General features: G+C 43.0%; 1 protein-coding gene across 1 annotated transcript in view; it reads right to left on the bottom strand.

The window, feature by feature from the left end:
- The window catches only part of LOC124412724, an 84,382-nt gene extending 65,554 nt beyond the window's left edge, over positions 1–18,828 (bottom strand). Inside the window, exon 1 of the mRNA XM_046892846.1 lies at positions 18,768–18,828. Within this exon, the coding sequence (XP_046748802.1) occupies positions 18,768–18,791 (24 nt within the window). The 5' untranslated portion in view covers positions 18,792–18,828. The remainder of the gene's footprint in view (positions 1–18,767) is intronic.
- Between the last annotated feature and the right edge of the window lie 673 nt (positions 18,829–19,501).

The raw sequence follows: 19,501 nt of genomic DNA, 5'->3' as shown, positions 1-19,501 counted from the left end.
AAAATGTGCAAACAATGATCGACGTCTCAATGTATGTGAAATACATTATCTTTCACCACTTTTCCTGTGATAATCATTTTAGGTATACATATATCGTACGCGATGTGACTTCTCGATTACAGTATGTGGGGAAAATTATTTACAGCGATCTTTTTTATCGATCAAAAAGCTAGACTCGATCTACTTTACCATCGCGTGAATGTGTCGCATTTATTCTGTTTAACTTTTCGTACACGAGCAACAATTGGAATTTGTTGTGGATGTTGATCTATGGGATGGCAAGTAAAAAATCATCTCATCGCTGTACAAATGATTTAGACTCGAAACTTTAGATAAAACAATCACGTTCTCAAAGATGATTCACCTTTTCTTCTTCAACATTATCACGATGCTGCGGAATAATGGAAGCCTTGATTTTGCGACAAAAATCATTAGATCGCGATGATAGCTGCGTAATTATAAAAAAATTTCAACAATACCCACCAGTTGTGAGTATAAGTTTAAAGAATGCGATATTTTCAGTGATTTGATTAGATACGCAGGTTTCCATGATGGAATTCAAGATTTTACTTGAGTTTTTTAGTTCTTAGTCACTTCTTAAGCTGCTCAACTTTATATCGACGCATGGTAAGTAAAACGGAGTCTGCCTTTCCAACTTCCGGATACGAAAAACACTCAACAACGATAGACGTTAACTGCCGCCGTTAAGTTACGATCACGTCAATTGTGGCTACAAAAATTTCTCCCAAGTTGAGAGAGAGTTTGCAAAAAAAAGATCGCGTACTCTAAGCGCTATACTTACAATTAGCGGATCTGATCATATTTTAAGAATCGTATTAAGCGATTTACCAACATTGGATATCAGAGGTTCGATTCGTTACCGACGTTCACTAAGGAAACTGGCTCTTTAGTTATCCACGTAAAAATCATTATAAAATTTTGAAATTTTCACGGTTGGTTCCTATCATTATAAGCAACAATTCTGCCAAGTTTTAAATCGATCCCTCAATTCATACCAAAGTTATACAAAACGAAATAACTGATTACAAAAACTACACGTACTTTACATTTAAGATTTTCGGAGCTTAGAGGCACGTGTTCGAATTGACTTAGAAGCCACAAATTTTTTCCTAACGCTTTGAAACACATCTGGGGGGTGTCCCGATAAAAATTTTTCCAACCCCCAAATAAGGGCCACCCTAATGAAAATTCGTTTCCGTAATACCATCACATGAAAAAAAAAGAAACGAACAAATCGACTACATTGTATAAAAAGTATAAAAATTTGCTCAAGTTTGTCGAGGAAATAGTCATTCCAGTGAATATCATAAAATATGAGTGGGAAAAAAATGCGGGTATCACACAAATGCATAGTAAATGCAAAGGGCACGTGGAGGCTGTGACATCAATTTTTCGCATACATAGAATATCGGGTTACAGGCTGCACGGCGGCGTCGCAACTCGGCTTATGAATTTTTATCGTATATACTATGTGAGCCGGTGGATAGCCAGCGTTAAATAAATATGATGCATATATAAAATGCAAGTATGACGTAGTCGCATGTGTAGACGGAATGGACAGACAAGCGTAGGTATATAGCATCGTCCCCGGTAAATATGAATTACTTATGCAGTTTGCTGTACAATGCAATCCCGCGTCCACACATTTTCATTATTATCCCTCGCATGCAGGCATGCACCTGTATCTCAGTACCTATACATATACCTACAGGCACCTACATACACCCACCTTCTCCGGAGAAGTGAGGCAAACTGGAGGGTATCTCGGGTGGCCCGAGGCGCGCAATAATTTGCGGATGAGATGGAAAAACCGGCAAACCTATTCTTCTGTCTCCGCCCGTTGCTGCTGGTTCCGTGCAGGCGATAAAACCTGAACTGCCGAGCTAAATAACATTTAATTCATTTTCTCCCGCGGGCTGCACGTTTTTTTTTCTTTCTATTCCTCTTTTTCTCTTTCTTTTTCTTTTTCCCCTTTTTTCTCATCGTCTCCGTTTCAGAGCGACCCCCGAGTCTTGAACACATGCACGGTGCGAACCGCCGTGGCTAATCTTCATCTCGGCGATGCTGCCTGCCTGCCGCCGCTGCATCGGGGGCGATTTAAAAAGCCTTCATCAGCTGCCGAGCTGCACTTACATCCGGTCTATTCTAGGATCACGTGTTATACGTGTGTTCTACAGCTTATGGCGTGATATCGACCTGTTTTTAATTCCGTCCCAGACAGCTGTCGATATACTTAACAATTATTAATTGAGCTTATCTAATCCGCAAGATTCGCATCTACGACTTGTATTTTTTTTATTTTTTTATTTGAATGAAAATTTCTGGTCTCCGAATTGATTTGTATGACCGTTTCTTGACTAATTGGGACCCCAGGAACTCAAAAAACACATTAAAAAGAGCGTAGGAACAACAGCAGAGAAATGACGATGAAAATCTGCAGTTTTTCGGCTGTAACTTTTGATACGTTTCTCGCGGCGTATCGGGAATGCGCTCAATCGATTTCTCTCGCAAAATTACGTCGGAATAGTGCCCTACAAAATTGATTGTAGCACTTTTCAAAATAGGCGAAATTTTCGTCAAAAATCCAAAGGGGTTAGCCTTACTTTTTTTGCGATTTTTGAAGCCGAAAATTTCTGGTCTCCGAATTGATTTGTATGACCGTTTCTTGACTAATTGGGACCCCAGGAACTCGAAAAACACATGAAAAAGAGCGTAGGAACAACAGCAGAGAAATGACGATGAAAATCTGCAGTTTTTCGGCTGTAACTTTTGATACGTTTCTCGCGGCGTATCGGGAATGCGCTCAATCGATTTCTCTCGCAAAATTACGTCGGAATAGTGCCCTACAAAATTGATTGTAGCACTTTTCAAAATAGGCGAAATTTTCGTCAAAAATCCAAAGGGGTTAGCCTTACTTTTTTTGCGATTTTTGAAGCCGAAAATTTCTGGTTTCCGAATTGATTTGTATGACCGTTTCTTGACTAATTGGGACCCCAGGAACTCAAAAAACACATTAAAAAGAGCGTAGGAACAACAGCAGAGAAATGACGATGAAAATCTGCAGTTTTTCGGCTGTAACTTTTGATCCGTTTCTCGCAGCGTATTGGGACTGGGATAACCCCCTACGATTGGTAAGGTATGGGGGAGGGGGATCCACCGAAGTAACGTAACTTTTAAAAAAAGTGCAATTTGCATTTTTACGGTCTTGTTTTATTGTCTACGTTATGTGAATTTGAAAATAAATTTTTTCGAAAAAGTATCGTTACTTTTAGGGGGGCGAAGGGGGTGAGAAAAAGCTAAAAACTGGTGACCTAGTTTATGGACGGCTCCGCGTACATTATAGCAGTCGAATAAATGTCGAACACAAATCGCTGCAAGCTTTTTCCGAGAAAAGAAAACAAACGCGTTTACCCTGTCAAAATACAATAAAAGTCGAGGAGGAAGGTATCGAAGTAGCAAATTAGAAATTACATGGAAAGTTGTACGCGACGTTGGATCACTTCGGGGAATCTCCTCTTTCAGACTCCAGCTCAAACGATCCATAACTTCTAAAATTGGGATTCCGTCAGTTCAGGAACAGCTAGATTTAACGTGGGTATAATGACGCGTGTTCATTGTTGCCTTTGTACGTTTTCACGTTTTCACCTTTCTGATCGCAAATTATGCTCGAATAATGGGAAAATGGTTAGAAGTTCAACGCTGGGTAAAAGGGAAAAATTAATGAACGGGTATGATGAGAAAGAACGAAGAGATAAAAACTTGTTAAAATGATCGACAACGATCAAGGCTCTACACGCGTAGCATCGATCCCTGACTTTTTTCTATTCCATGAACAAAGCGAGTTGAGCTGTGAACGCAATTGCGAATCTTCCATCACGTTTTTCGTGTGGATTTAGTGCGATATTCATATCTGGTAGCAAACTACGTACGTATAGACATACGCAACGTCTGCTACGAACGATTTCGTCCATTTCTAATATTACCTCAGACCCACGTATGCGTGGCCAACCTACGTTGGGATAATTCTTATCGATCAATTGAGTCCGATCCTTTCTTCACCGCATGAATATCGGGCGTGCGTGTGAGCATAAGGGATGATGTCTAGACTTGGAAACAAAGAACCAACATCAACGTTGAATGATTCAGGCTAGAGCTGACCTCGCGTCAATAATCCTTTTATCTTCGAATGGGAACGAGAGAAAAATCGCTTTTCAAGGAACGATAAATTCACGGACATTCGCGGACTTTCGCATCTTCTTTAACAGATGCATCAATAATTATTCACACAAAGCTTCGACTACTCCGTACTGGCAACGTGTCTATAGGATTAAGAAAGAGAAAGCAACGAAAGACGAGTGTCTTCACAGAGTATACAAAGACAACGATAACACCGTAGAATAAACTCGACATGAATCAGTTCAGGAGCGTGTAACACAAAGGAAAGAACGCGCATCGAGTTTGAGGCGATTTGTAGTCTCAACGAGATCTTGGAGTTGATAAACCAAGCGTAATCGATAAAACCGATGAACTAAACCCGCGAAGAAGGAAACCACTCCGAGTATTTAATCAATCAACCTTCCTTCACGCGTTCGATAACAAATCCTGAAACTACCGCAGGTGCACTCGAAGATTTAAGACGTGAATTCAATTCTCACGGACGTCTGACTCTCTGACGGATCATGATCCAGTTTCCCGTTTCGGTATCTTCGACTCCTCCAGTGGCATACGGAACGAATAACTTTGCATCCCAAGCAGAGTTGTTCCGACCTACAGTCAAGGTCCGTTTACACAACACGGAACAAACTCACGGAGTCTTCATCCTCGGTTTGTGCTCACTTCGGGGGGTTCCGCATCACTTTGCATCAACAGTTGTTGCAAAAATGTCGATCCGTCATCAGCTCACTGCAACTGTCAGTGCAAGCCGTATTTGGGACGAGCATCTCCGAGGATCACGAAGCTGCAGACTGTTTATGCCGCATCTATCATTTATGGGTTCGAACGCACTCGAATTCCTCCCACAAAAGCCGGCGGTCGTCTCGTTATTCTTAGCACCGATACGTTCCACGTCTGTATCGCCTTCGGCTCGACGAGTGCCATGCAGTGGATCCCAGATGCACCGGCCGCATGCCAACGCGGCTTCATATCAACCCTGCAAAGCACGCGGCTTTGGGGTGCGGAATTTATTCGGATCGTAATTCCGTGATACGGCCCATCGCCCAGCGAGATGCCCACGTCATATACTCGTACCTAACTTTATTGCTGATGCACCGTTACGCGTTCTCCTACATATCCTTCAACGCCATTTCCGCTGCCCATTTAACCACCGTTTTTTAAACCCCGCGAAATGACACGTATTTCGAAAACAGTTTGGAAGCTTAAATGCATCGAAACTCGTTTAATTCGTGCTTTTCTATGTTGTACAAATTATCATTAGACTAAATTTTATGGAGCGAGATTTTAGCCAAAGAAATTTGGAGTTCTCTCTGATTTTTCAAATGTTTCAATCCCGCGACTTCTTTGATTAAGTGTGTATCACTGTTTCCACATGTACGTTTTGGACAAAATCTCACCCTCTGTTTTACGATCGTTGAAGTTTCATCGAGACTTTAATTTTTTGTGTTTTTATTTTGGTACACCCTGGTGGAATATCTAAAAACGAGGCAACCCGCGTTCTCCCTGACAAAGAGAATACGCCTTGGGTAGGCCCTGGTTACTATTCCACGCGTATGTAAAGGTGCACCAAGAGTATAGAGCTGCGGTGCAGCTGCGGAATGGTACAAAGAAATTAAACATCGTGCTGGAGGCCTGGGAGTCGTAATCAAACGCCTCCAACCGAGGTATCAAAAGAGGAAGGAAAGAAGCAGGCTGCTGTGTTGGGAAAGGATGCCGATGTGGGCGCCGTGGATTTATAGATATATACGGTTTGCCCGTAACGACGGGTAATAAACTTGGCCCAACCAATCGGGGCTGAACCATGGACGAGTCCACGTGGTACGTATGAGGTGAAATATAGAATATAAGAGGATGAACGGCAGGAAAAGCGGTGGAGGAATCCTGGATTCACGGTAAGAAATAAAAGGAAAGGATCTCCGGTTATGTCAGTACACGCATGCTACACATGTAACAAATGGAATTCGAAAGTTGGTGAATTTGGAGACAATATGGCGTGAGTGCCACTCGAAGAGCCCTTCGCGATCCGTACGAGTGTACATCCAATCTGAGGCAATCGTTCCTGGAAATATTTCCCCGTCCGTGAAACGTCTTCTTGCGTAAGGTAAATATTGAGTAAGACAAATCCTGACTCTGAAATTTGTCACAGCGTGGAATTGGAAAATTCTTTAATCTGAAGTTTGAACAAGAATGCTTTTCTTTCGTTGTATACCCAATTATGGGTTTGAATTTTCGTTCAAACTTGCGCGTAATTGAAATGAAAATTTCTGTATCGTTGAGCGTGTATAAAATTAGATGAAAAATAAGATGAAGAAGAAGAAGAAGAAGAAAAAGCGAGACGCAATGGAAAAGAAAGCTCGGGTTTAATTTTAACGATGACACGCGTTGCGACCCGACGGCAGGGAGCTGTAAGGATCCTAGAATGAGGCAGGCCGACTTGGAGGGGATTTTTTAGGTTCCCGGGGTGATACGTTAGGGTTTACAATGGGTCCATAAAATGCGGGGAACTCCTTCTTCTCCCTGCAATGAAGGGGTTTCGGAGTTTCGGACCAAGGCGAAGTTCAACAATGGGTTACTGCACAATGGGAACCGCCCTGGAATGGAATCAGGTCGATTGCTAGTTGAGAAGAAGAGAAGGAGAGAGAGATGGGGTTGCGTTTTCAAAGATTACTTGCTGGGTTAACAGACATTTTTTTACACCAAAAAGTAATCGCTTAAAATGTTGGTCTGATTTTTAGAATAGTGACATTGTGACGTTTCGAAGGAAACCGACTGGTCAGAGTTGACTAGCGTGCAGAAGACCATCGAGTAGGTAACAGTTGACGTGAATATGACAGTTCGAGGAGACTCCACGAGTTTAAAGATGAATATACCTATAACCGAGGAAATATGAGCGACGATTCACACAACTGACAACCAATTTAGTTGACGTCTGTTGGACGTCATGTAATACATCGTGCATCTCGTCACAGGTTGAAAGTCAATCTGATACGAAAATTGAGGAGCTACATTAAAAGAGTTGATTACAGGTGAGAATTTATACCAGAAAATGTAGGATTGGCAACTTGACGTGAGGAAATCGAAGGCGAAAACGAGCGTTGCTTCAATTTCGATAGAGATCGAAATTACATGGTCGTATTACATGGCATGGCTTCATGAATTTCTAGGAATTTACTTCACGTGCTCATTCCAGGTGATATTGTATGTCACGTGGAGTCCTCGAATGATTTCCGATAATTATGGACGGCAGACTGCTCAAGAGGAAAGCTGGAGCAGCCTGGAATATGATCGCTTTGGTCTCGGCCACGTTTGGTTAGCCACGAAAAAGGGACGGAGATGGAAATTCGCGTTAAAATGCATCGGGAACCCAACAACTTGGATCCGTGTATGTATTATACCGACGCCGACGTATTCGTGACGTAATTTGAAACCGCGCCCGCTGACGTAACATTTTAGGAACCATTTTCGGCGGTCAAAACTGTTTCCTCAAAGTTGCCCGCTCGCCGCCGGTCCGGTGAATCAGGGATGGAAGGATCGAGGGGTTCAAAGGATATTACGCTGGAGATCATTTGTCGTTTATTATGCGGCAAGTTAATAACGAACGAGCCTTCCAAATTGGAATTCTAACTCCAAAAGCGACGGGGTATAATAAACGTCCGTAAACTGGCGACGAAATATCAACTACCCCACAACTTTGACACGAAATACGGTCAATGTGTCTGCTGGAAGATCTCACTCAACACTCTCGTTCATTCGGGGATAAATTAAGTACTTGAAAGAGCACTGAAATTTTCAAAAGGATTTTATAGTAATAAATTATGTTTGACGCGAATGCGAGTTTTAATGAAAATTGTCTAATATCAGTTTTGCGAAAAAATTCTTTAGACTCGCGATTAAATTTTCCCACGGCATGATTAAATACAAGAATAAATGAGAAAAATGTTATTTTGATTTATTTCAATTTTTGTGATCGATTACAATCCGTGAATCACGCCAACTGCGTGGCGAGAATTTTATGTTATTTCTGACCCGACGAGAGTTGGTTGTTAAACGGTGGAATAAAGTCGATGTATGGAAGACAATTTGCGAATAAATGGTCCAACTAATTGCAAATCAGTACGAGTAATTGAAACCATGCAGCATATATATGTAACCGGTAACCGGTGATGTAAATAATTATTCGCTCTCGTTGATTCGATTTTCAAAGCATACGGGAGGTGACTGACGGAAAATAGCGTGTGTTTGATTTGCGTGTATGAAAACAAACGTGGAAACTTCGGTAAAGGGACTAAAACAACTTATATGAAAAACGATTTTTCCGAGTAGGAAAAAAAAACACACATAAATTGAGAGCAATTTTTTTTTTTCCACCACGTGTGACGATCGATCGAACCGAAACAAGTTTTTCCGACAAAATAATAATTGAAACCCGCGAATGAAATATTCCGTATATCCACCCATTATTTGACAAATTGAATTCCCATCCCTACAAATCGCTGGATTAACGTCACACTAGGCAAACGATTACGCGTCGCTATACACGACATGTAAATATATTAGAGTGGCGCAAAAAAACCGACTATTTTTTTTGTTTTGAGTCTCGTGTGACAAAATGTTAGTTTTTGATGTTTTAAGAGCCCACTCCAAAGGACAGCGCAAAAAAAAATTTTTCAAGAGGTCGCTCCAAATTTTTTAAAATGTCAAAAATCGTCAAAAAATTAAATTGAAAAAATTATATTTTCAGTATTTTGTTCGATTTTTAATTCATGTCCTGGTGTATTGTTATAGATTCTTTCTTACTAAATTGAAGAAAAAAAATGTATGAAATTTTAATATGAATATTAAAAGGTCGCTCGAAAAGATCTAAAGAAATGCAGCAAAAAATTGAAAAAAAATTATGAGCGACCTTTCAAAATTCAAATTTTGAACTGAAACTTTCGGAAACTTGCGTCGGTTTTCTTGCGCTACCCTAATATATATACATACTTACGCGCGTGCGTAATAAATGCAGTCGATTTCGAAACGAGTCAATAAATTGGGTAAAATCACCGTGAAATAAGAGCGGCTTACTGACGTATGGAAACCTCACCCTCCACACTGAAATTTTTAAAAATTTTTTTGTTGGTAATTAAAAACCCGGGTTAACGATAAGAAGTCACGGGTATAAACTCTGCCTAATTGGCACTCGACGCCACGCCGGTGATTTTCTCCCTGCACGACGAGGGCGGGTGATTAAAAATTTGAAACACACGTCGTCAAATGCCAGAACGGAAGCTGATGCCTTTCGAGGATTGGGTGAAACTGAAAAACGACTCCAGTCTGCCGGGTGAAGACCAGGGCAGGTCGGGTATTCTTAGCCTTGGGCCCGTCGAAAAACCGGCGCCCTGGATCGCCGAACGAAAGGGGAAGGCAGGCGGGGGGAGAAATTAGTGGTACGGCCTGCGAGAAATTAGAAATTCTTGAAATACCGGAATTTTATCATCAAGGTAGCAAACGCAGACCGAAGTTACACGCCAGCCGGAATACCGGTGCTATTCTTTCCGCATCTTTCTTCTTCTTCTTATTCTTCTTCTTCTTCTCTCGCCCTTGGAAGCTCCGGGCTTTTCGCCTGGCTCCCGTCTGATCCGATTATGCGTATAATATGTTCCACATCGGCACAATTCGACGAGGAATACCTCAGCCACAGAGCTGACCGCGTGCCGTCGGAGATTGAGGCGAACCCTCTTTTCTGCGCGGTTCTCTTCTTCCTCATCGCGAAGGCCGGATTGGAAATGATTAGGAAGGGATGATCTTGGGAAGACGAGACCGTTCTTCGCCGATGTGGTTTGAAAAGAGAAGAAGAGTGTGACGAAAGGGTCTCCTGTACTCATCGGGGTTCTCTTAGGTATTCACTTTTAATCTCTTTCGCGTTATGTGCAAAACGCTAGTATTTCAGTGAGATATTCTCGCGAGGTATGACCCAGAACGTGTTAACACATTTAAAACAAGAAATGCGGTGCACCGCCATCAGAGACGCGATTCGCATTCTGAGCTTGATGAGACATTCTCCTGACCGTTGCCAGTTCGTTAAATAAACGAAGTGAAAACCTGCATGTGGCGTGGTTTGAAAAACATACAAGAAGCAATCAAAGTTCGTTGGAATTATAAACAACTCCGACCACCGCTTGACTCGACTGCTTCTCTAATCGTCGGTTGCACCTCGTTTCAATCAGCCAAACGGGATTATCATAGCGAGAAATTTTTCATTCACACTTATGTACGTACAGATAACACGAGGAACGTGATTGCGAGGAGGAAGATCGAGATGTAGTTATACAACAGAGTCCGAATCACGCTATGGTCCGAGGCGGTCTCCGGTTAGGGACTCCAAGAGGGATCCACCCCTCGTTGGTATGAAGGACCTAATTGAAGGGCTAGGATGCCACTGACCGAGCGACTGCGCTAAATGAGTTAAGTAGCGATTCGATTCGCACGGACACAAAAGCCGCGGGAAATACCTTGCCGCTTGCAGGACGACCCGCCGACTGATTTACTCGCACTCTAAGGCTAAGGGCGAGCCGAGGAGAGACTCTCGAGATACCCGAGAGCCCATCCTCGTCGAGGAAGGCGTCGGCTTTGTACCGCTTTGTTTTCGCTTCAAGAACAGTCGAGGATCTCGGAACATCGAGAAAACACTGATCGATCACTGATTGCGAACTTCCACCTTCCACCTTCCACCCTGCGTATAAACCCTGTTATTTGGCACTCTGCGAGCTTTTGCACGTTTCACTCACACGCCGAGCGGCAATCAGCTCGAAGAAAATGCCAACCCGGAACTTTTGGGTTTGACGATTTCTGCCAACTTTCAGATCTCATCTGCAGTTATATTATATAGGGGTGTAGGTACGGAGGGTGGAGGTAAGGAGGACTATCTTCGTGTATATAGAAAGTGTCCATAAAGTAGAGGGAAATTAAGATGGCGTTGCTGGAGCAAAAGTTTTAGAAAGCGCCAATCAGATTCTAACTCTTGTTACTTAAGAGCGTGGCTTCTGGCGGCTCGTTCAACGACTATTTCTCACTTGTTCAGTTCAATACTCATATGAGATCCTTCTCCTTACCTCCACCCTCCGTAGTATGTAGGTACGGTAGCTAGTTTCTGATCGTTCGAAATGCTTTCAGAGATGGATTCATAGCTTTGGACAACTTTTCAGGACTTCGTGGTGTGACCGACCTTGGCCAGGTCTTCGCAGGACCTCAAATGATCAGCCACGATTTTTCAAGGATACATTACGTCCGGTAAAAGGGACTCTAAGGATCCTTATAATTTTGGAGAGCTTCCAGGATAACCTCGCTTTGCTTACTTCGTCGAATTTCGGCTGATTCGACGCAATCTGCAGACTTCATAACGAATTTCACGATATTTCAGCTTGAGTACCCACTTGATGAAATTTCACTAAATTTCCCCGCATTTCAAAGCCTCCGTAAGACACTTCCGGGGATTCATGGGAGTTTAAAGAGCGTTGGGCACTTGACTTTACGGGTAATCAACTCGCGTTGTCTCAGGGCTGCAGCTCGTCTCTTTTCCTTCATCGATTCCTTTTCCTCGGCAACTTGTACAAGGTGGGAGTCAAGACTTGAAATCCTCAATATTTCGACTGTTCGATACATCAAAATGTCAAAGATGCGAAAATAAAATAACGAAAGAAGAAAGATTGTTCGAGATCTTGATTTTCGAAAATCTCACTGAATAAAACACTTTCGTTAATTTATTCTCGCATCTTTGATATTTCGGAATATCGTACCTTCCAAGCTTTGACCTCCACCCCTTCTACGGCGGTACAATAACGGCGGCACCACAGTTTCCTTGCTCTGAAGTTGTGCACAAGGGGGATGCATAGAAATAGAAAATAAAGAAATGGATAGAAGCAATCCTTATTATTGATATTAAGAGCTTATATTGGCGGCAAAATTTTTGGTTTTAGGTATACTATCAATTTTTGTACGCCATAAGAAAACAAAAAATTCGTCTTTTTTTTTAAACACCCTAATAGACAGTCTTCGATTGATGCTCGCTGGCGATTCTCTTCTTCTCTCAGCTTCGTGACGAATGAATGTGCAGCAGAAGAGTAATTACACCGAGGTGTGTAGCTATCGAGACGTCTCACAACCGCAATATCAATGTTTCAAAGGTAATTCTTGGGCTCGGTGTGCAGACGGTTCTTCTTCCTCGAGGCTCTCGAGGCGACGAGGAGAAGGAGACGCCGGCTGCAGGGTTGAAAAATAGCCTCGGAGAAGGCGCGTTCCTCCCCCCTTCAGTCAGCCAGAAAGTGAGGGAAGCGACGCCGAGGGTTTCATTAAGAAACTGCCCGGTAATTTATTTATCTGCCACGTACCGAACAAATTTTGTCAATAGCTCGTCTTTCACGCTTCATGGCGAGCAGCTCGACGTGCTTGAAATTGACATCGAACTTCCGGTGAATAGAGGCATAGAATCAGGAAGTAACTTGGCCAATATCGAACCTCTCGCCTCTCGTTTGTCTCCTTTTGACAGCAGCATTACGTCGCCATTTTCTGCAGGCATTTTTGTGCCACGGATCTTCATTTTCTCCCTACTCTATTGTGGATATATAATTGTGGAAAATGAAACGATTTTGGAAGTGGACAGAGCGGCTTCCTCCCGATAAAAGGCGGCGAAAGAAGCAGCCGCGAAAAATTGATAAGACCGAAGGGTGAATTAGCGGCGGAACTTCGTCGGCATAATGCAACCTTCCTATACCTATATATAGGTATATACATATAACATTGATGTATTAATACGAGTGTAGAAGCGTTCCGTGGATACGACGAGGGGGGGGAATTGGCTAATGGAATGAGTCTCTGTCTGCCGGAGGTTTTCCCATTGTTGTCAATTGGTATATATATATACAGGGTATGCTCGTATAATGCGTATAAGTGCGGGTTCGATGAGCCGTTGTGAAGAGGGCTCGTCAATTAACGCGAAATGTTCTTTGAATTAATGAACAGGAAAGAAGATTCGGAGTTTGAAAGAGCTTTTGTCTTTATTGTTGCAAGGGTGCGGGGGAGGGGGAGAGGGAGGAGAGAAATTCGCTTGTGGATTTGTACTCGTCATGCTATCAGTTTCGCCCCCGTTGAACCCGCAAGAGGGAAGAAGGAAGAGAGCGCCATTAACTCCGTGGATATTAATGGTTATTTTCCATCAAAACGAAAGAAACACATTGATTGTCGGTAGCCGAACTCGCGTGTATAATCATTGAAAAGAGAGTGAAAAACGGATTTCCGCATCGGCGCAGTACCTACGGGGTTAAATTCAATTTGGAAACTGTTCCCCCGAAAATGCATCTCGACATCTCTTCTTCTCAGAGGCGTTGGAAATCCGGGATTGAATATTCAAGGACGCTTTAGAACCCTGGAAAGCCGATCGAGAGGAGATATTTCGTCAGTTCCCATTACCCTTTATATTACTTCAGAGTTTAGAGTTTAGAGTTCGCTGGGTGGCATCGTCGATCCCTTCGCCCTCTCGAGACAAATATCCGTCCATTGTCTGCCGCGAAATTATACCCAACCCCGCAAATTCTTAGCACCATGCCATCGTACATCTTTGCGTGCGTTGTTTGATCCTCTATCCGGCGGGAGAATTTTGGCGGGGGTGAAAATGTAGAAAGATCAAAAAACAAAGTCAATGAAGAAAAAAAAAAAAAAAAAAAAAAAAAAAAAGGCCAGAATGTGGAATTTCAAACGTAGAATATATCTTATACAGATTCTAGATTTTGCTGTATACCTAATATGTTTCGGCGTTTCTATGTTACTTATTTTCAATTTTTTACACTCGGACTGCGGATTAGATTTTGGTGCCATATTTTTCACGCGCGAATGATTAGTTTCGTGAAGGCGTTAACGAAGATTCTATTCGGCTATTTCATTGCTTCAAATCGCGACTGAATTCCAAGATTATCGTAATTCGAAAGGTTGACTTTCGACAAGTAGAGACCGTATTCGAAGTTGTGAATTCCATTTTAAATTTATTCAACAGCGTATTGCTGATGAATAGAGTTTTGCTCACAATTAACGTGGGATAAAATTCTGTCGACGAAACGACGACTTCCGATTCGACCGTGTAAGAGGAGGCTGTTGGGCGATAACTCAATCTGTACGAGGGTGACGCGACCTTCGTTAGACGGAATCCAATTAGCGAATTGTGACAATTTTCCGTAAATCGACCACGGATTGTGTTTACGCGCGTCTTGCCGTTTATTGCGGTCGGTTCACTAATTAGTCATAACGAACTTCCGTAAATCTTATAAGAGAATTTTTTACGGTACAATTATTACTGAAAATCTCGTAAAAAATAAAAAATAAAATAAAAAATAATGACATCTGCAACGGGCTCCTTCTTTTTTTTTTGTTTTGCAATAAATTTTGAATCTAAAAAAAGTTTAAGGAAAATAATTAAAAATATATGTGTAATTATACATCAAATTGTTGTTTGTTTTTTTTTTTTAGGAAAAAAAGCATCCTTACGACACAGATAAGTCAAGAGAGCATATATACATATAATATACATATAGGTATATCTCTTGGCCTTTATTTCGCATTCTCCGTTCCATCGTCGGTTTTACCATTTCTTTCGAAGAGAGGCAAAGAAGGGTTGACAACTGCGTAGTAAAGGAGAGCCTCGGGCCTACAACGAGCCCTTGAAAAAAGGGAGGAAGGGTCGGCGTGAGCAACGGCAAGACTGTCGAGTATAGTATAGATATACACGTAGCAGGGAAAAAGTGAATTACTCGTATTTTCCGACCTACACGAGGCGAGTATAGGAGGTATAGCTCAAGGGTGTCCGTACCCACGTACGAATCTATGTAGGAATGTAGTTTCTGCTCCAGGAGGTGGAGGAGGAGGAGGAGGAGGAGGAGGAGGAACAACTCCGCAGGGCTCAGAGCCGCCATGCATACCCAGTGACCTCTATTGTGCCTGGTTACAATGTCCGAATACGCGATATCGCCGTGAAATAATTTATGTATCGTAGAAAAAAGAAGCCCCCGCATCCCCCGCTGATGGTCCTTTCTTCGAATAGGTGCAGGAAAATACGCGCGAGGACCGTATTACACTTTGCGAAATCGAAAGGGAAAAAAGAAAAAAGAAGAGAAAAAGAAAATTCATCCCAACACACCTCGACCGACAAAAAGGTTCACCAAAGCCTTCGGGAATTGACCGGAAAACCCAATTGACGAGACGAATAGCAAAGAGCGTGTAGTTTTTGGCTGGCAATGAAAGACGTCTCGACTGTATATAATTGCGACAATTATTTTGCACAATCATACACGTGATATACGTATATAAGAAAGACTGAAATATAACCTCATTCTTGCATTTTTTTTTTTTTTTTAAACCATTAGGTTATAAACTCATTGTACATCCGTAGTTTATGGGGGGAATGGGGGGGGGGAGAGGAAACGCGAACGTGGAGATCAGCCGGTGAAGTATGGACTGATTGACGAATCAAAGCAGGACTCGGAGTGCTCGTTGGGTCTCGCACAATGCGCTTGACGCGATGAATAAAACGTAATTTAACTCAATTGACGTTAATAAATACTATTTATTGGTACCCACTAGTTACAGCAAATAAAAGGGACATGATTGGATCAGAGGCCGCGTTCCCAGGCGACGACGTTATTCCGCCCGTAGGTTTAATCCTCCCCGCTGGTACGGACCCCGCAAACCCGGACTCAAAGCATCGCCGTCGAGTTTTCACCAGGTCTCATCCCGTGGCTGCTGCGGAATCGCAGTCACGTTCCTATCGGGCAAACTCAGGAATTATTGCCGCGAACTTGGTCGAATTGGAGGTGTGGAAGAGCGGCTTCGAAGGCTTAAATGTGGGTGTATTGTAGGTAGAAGCTTGGTCTCGACGAGGGAGTTCGTCATCTTCCTGACGACATCCGGGAACGCGCGTACTTTTTCGCTCCCAGTATATCCGCACGTATCGCCCGCGAGCGTAAAAAGCACTTTTTCAATCCTTCCGCCGCTGAAAACAGCTGCAAGAGTCATTCTCCAGATAAGAATATATACGCTTCGCCCGGAGCACGTATCGCGAGGGTATATTACAAGGTGCCTACCTACAACCTACATCGACGAAGGGTCGCGATTCAGGGCGATATCTCTATTCACGGTTACGAGGCCGTATGCCGGCTTTATGCGTTCCAGGTCATATTCAGTGCAACAAATTCACCCCCCTACCCCCCTCCATACGCCATTCTGCAATGGGAAAAGCTTTTCAGACCTGTGGCGTATGCGCTTTTGGCTTCGAGGCCGGAGACGACGACCTTTAAAGAGCTTCTCGGAGCACATATAGAGCCAGATATCGCGGCGTGCGCGAAAAGTATGAATGTTCAAGTGAAAAGTAATGCGATTTTAAAGCCCGTCGGGAGGACGGAACCTTTACCTTTACCTTTACCTTTACCTACGCCGAAAGAAGGAAGAGGGAGAAAAACGAAGAATATCATGCGGTGGTGCGGTAGAACGGAAGTGCAGCAGCCATTTACACACATGCTTGGATCGATCGCATATTTGCAATCATGCAGAGGAAAGTTTTCCGAGAGAATCTACATCCGAATCACCATCTCGGGTAAGTAATTCAGCGACGTCTGCGGATATTCGATAATTCGCGGCACCGAATCCGCACGGTTCGAACTAACGCGAAAATTTTCTCGACCCTTGGTTGACTGCACGCCCTCTGCGACCCGTGAACGGAGCCGCATTGTGGGATTTAATTACAAACGGGGCATAATAACGCGGCGTAAACCTATTAATTATTGCTGCAGAACGGGGACAAAATTTGCCGACGCTATAGAGCAGGTAGTGTCCGTTCAATTGGCGAAACGGGCGAGGATTTATCGCTGCATATATGCCGCAGGTAGAATAAATGCAAAATCGTCGAAGAGCGAAAAAAGAGAGAGAGAGAGAAAAAGCAGAGAGAGAGACGCAGCTTCGGTTTCAGCCAGATTGCCGCGTGCAGAGAGACGAGAATTCCGAGCAGATGAAAATGATCCGAGTGTGAATTCGAGCGAGATCTCCGGAACCGGATGCGGAGAAGGATCCTTGCGCGTAGACACGTGTGCACATGTGACCCCTCCGGCTCTCGAGTGCCGCGGAATTTCACAGCCAAGTTGACCCGGCTCCTCGAGTCCCATTTTCGGTGCCAGGGTATAACCGAGTTCGATCGCGAGGCGAATCTCTTCCAGAAGTCGAAGGGTCGAGCTGTTCGAACCGCGGATCAAGTGGCTTGGAAAATCCCGCTGACGACGTGCTTTCGCGGCTCTAATGGATGCCGGAGGTGGTCGAGCTGCTGCACCGGAAAAGAAAAACTCTTACTTTTATAACGTTTTTCTTTTTCCAAATTTCAAGTCGGTCGACAGTAGCGGATGGAACTTCCCTTCATGGCGATGCTCGCTCGTCGATTTCCCGTCGAGTCAATCAAAACTTGTAAAATTCGTCGGTCAAAGGTGCGGGACTTTCACCAACGAACCGAATTATTTCCCCCGGGTATTATGGCGCTCATTTGAACCAGGTGTCGCTCATCCCCTCCGCAATAAAACCCCGCGGTTTCTGTTATATCGTCTCTGCTACGTTGTACGGCTACGCTGCAGGGCAGTGCAGCCCCTCCGGAAATCCCGGTGTTTGTTCAGGCTCGAAACGGGATCCCGTAGCCTCCGACCGAGGGTTGGAATTTCCCAAAATTTCCAATCGCCGGAGTGTATCATTCGCGGAAAATACCTTCGCCCTCCATTTTACCCCTTCGGTTTGGTACTGCGACCGAACGAAGTCCCTGCGTTTGTTCCCTGCAATTTACACCTCGTGTGTATAACTGTATATATATAGGTATAATAATGTTATTATTATCTCTTCTTTCTGTGCAACGTTATTCGCGTAAAGAGAATGAAGAATAAACGAAAAATCGAAACGTGATCGTTTGCTTGTTAATCCAATTTTGCGATAAATTTTATGCATTCCATCTTCTGCGTGTGGGTTTTTATTCGTCGTTTTCGCAAACACGCGTTTCTCGTTGACATGTGGTATTCGGTCTCGGCTCCTCGCGTCTCGTACATTATCGCTTGTTGTGTACTGATATATGTTTAATATACGGTACAAAGCCGAGCGACGCGTGGTGAAAACGTTTCGCACAGGCGCGAAATTTCATTCGCCATTTGAGAAACGCAATATCGCGTATATCACTGAATCCTGTTTATTTGCATACCTGTATTCGTACGCTTTTAGCGTATTACACACACACATACACGCCTATGCAACCGCAATTTTCAATTTTACACCTTTTATTTACGAGCCACTGATTTCTCATATCGGCCATCGCTTGTTTGCAAGGTGAACGATATGAAACGGGTAAAGAAGTTGAATATTCTCGTTCTTTTCTCAAAGATTGAAAATAAGAAAATAAAATTCATCTCCCGCAACTTAATAATCTGTACACATATTACATGGAATAAACTCATGCCGCAGGCTGACGATAAAATTCTCTTTCCCTTTTTCCGTATTTTCGATATTGAACGATAGAAGGACATCCTTACCGCATATCTGAGAATCCGATGCATCTGGTCATGGAATGAAAGCTGCAGCTAGGGTGGAAGCATGCTTTAGCCACGAACAATGCCGGCAGCTCTCTGCAGGCAGACTCCCAGAATCCCCCTCAGGTAGTCCAGCCGTACGAATAACTGTAATTTTGCAAAATATTTATCAGTTTCAATGGTGCATGGGTGTGTTAGAATATTTTATATCAGGAATCACAAAAAAATTAAAATCATTTTCAAAATTTACTTCGAGTGTGATTTTTTTACAGGATGATATCAGTTTTCTCAAAAGTATCTGATCATTTCCATGTAATTTCTTGGCAGGAAATTATTTTCACGAAATTAACAGTTTTCTTGATTCTAGTACGAGTATTCATTCAGTTGCATTTTCAAACAAGGGAAAATAAAATAAAGTGAAATGAGTTGTTCAAAATATTGAGTTTTGAAAGTGTCACTGATTACTAGCTATTCTAATCGGTGACACTTTCGAAAATAAAATTTCCAACAAATCATCTTTCGTTATTTTATTTTCCCTTGTTTGAAATTTCGATACATCGACCATTCGCAATACTGACTCTTCCAAAGTTTGACCCTCACCCCTTGAAAAACGCTGCAGCGTAACTGTAAACAAAGCTCTACACGTATCGTTTGACCGCCCGACGAAATACGTCTCTTTCCGTGTCCTTCTCATCATTTCGATACCTGGAAATATCGAATTTCGCGAAAAATGGTTT

Source organism: Diprion similis, chromosome 11 (genome assembly GCF_021155765.1).
Source record: "Diprion similis isolate iyDipSimi1 chromosome 11, iyDipSimi1.1, whole genome shotgun sequence".
Lineage (NCBI taxonomy): Eukaryota > Metazoa > Arthropoda > Insecta > Hymenoptera > Diprionidae > Diprion > Diprion similis.
This window is presented reverse-complemented; position numbering and strand designations above follow the sequence as displayed.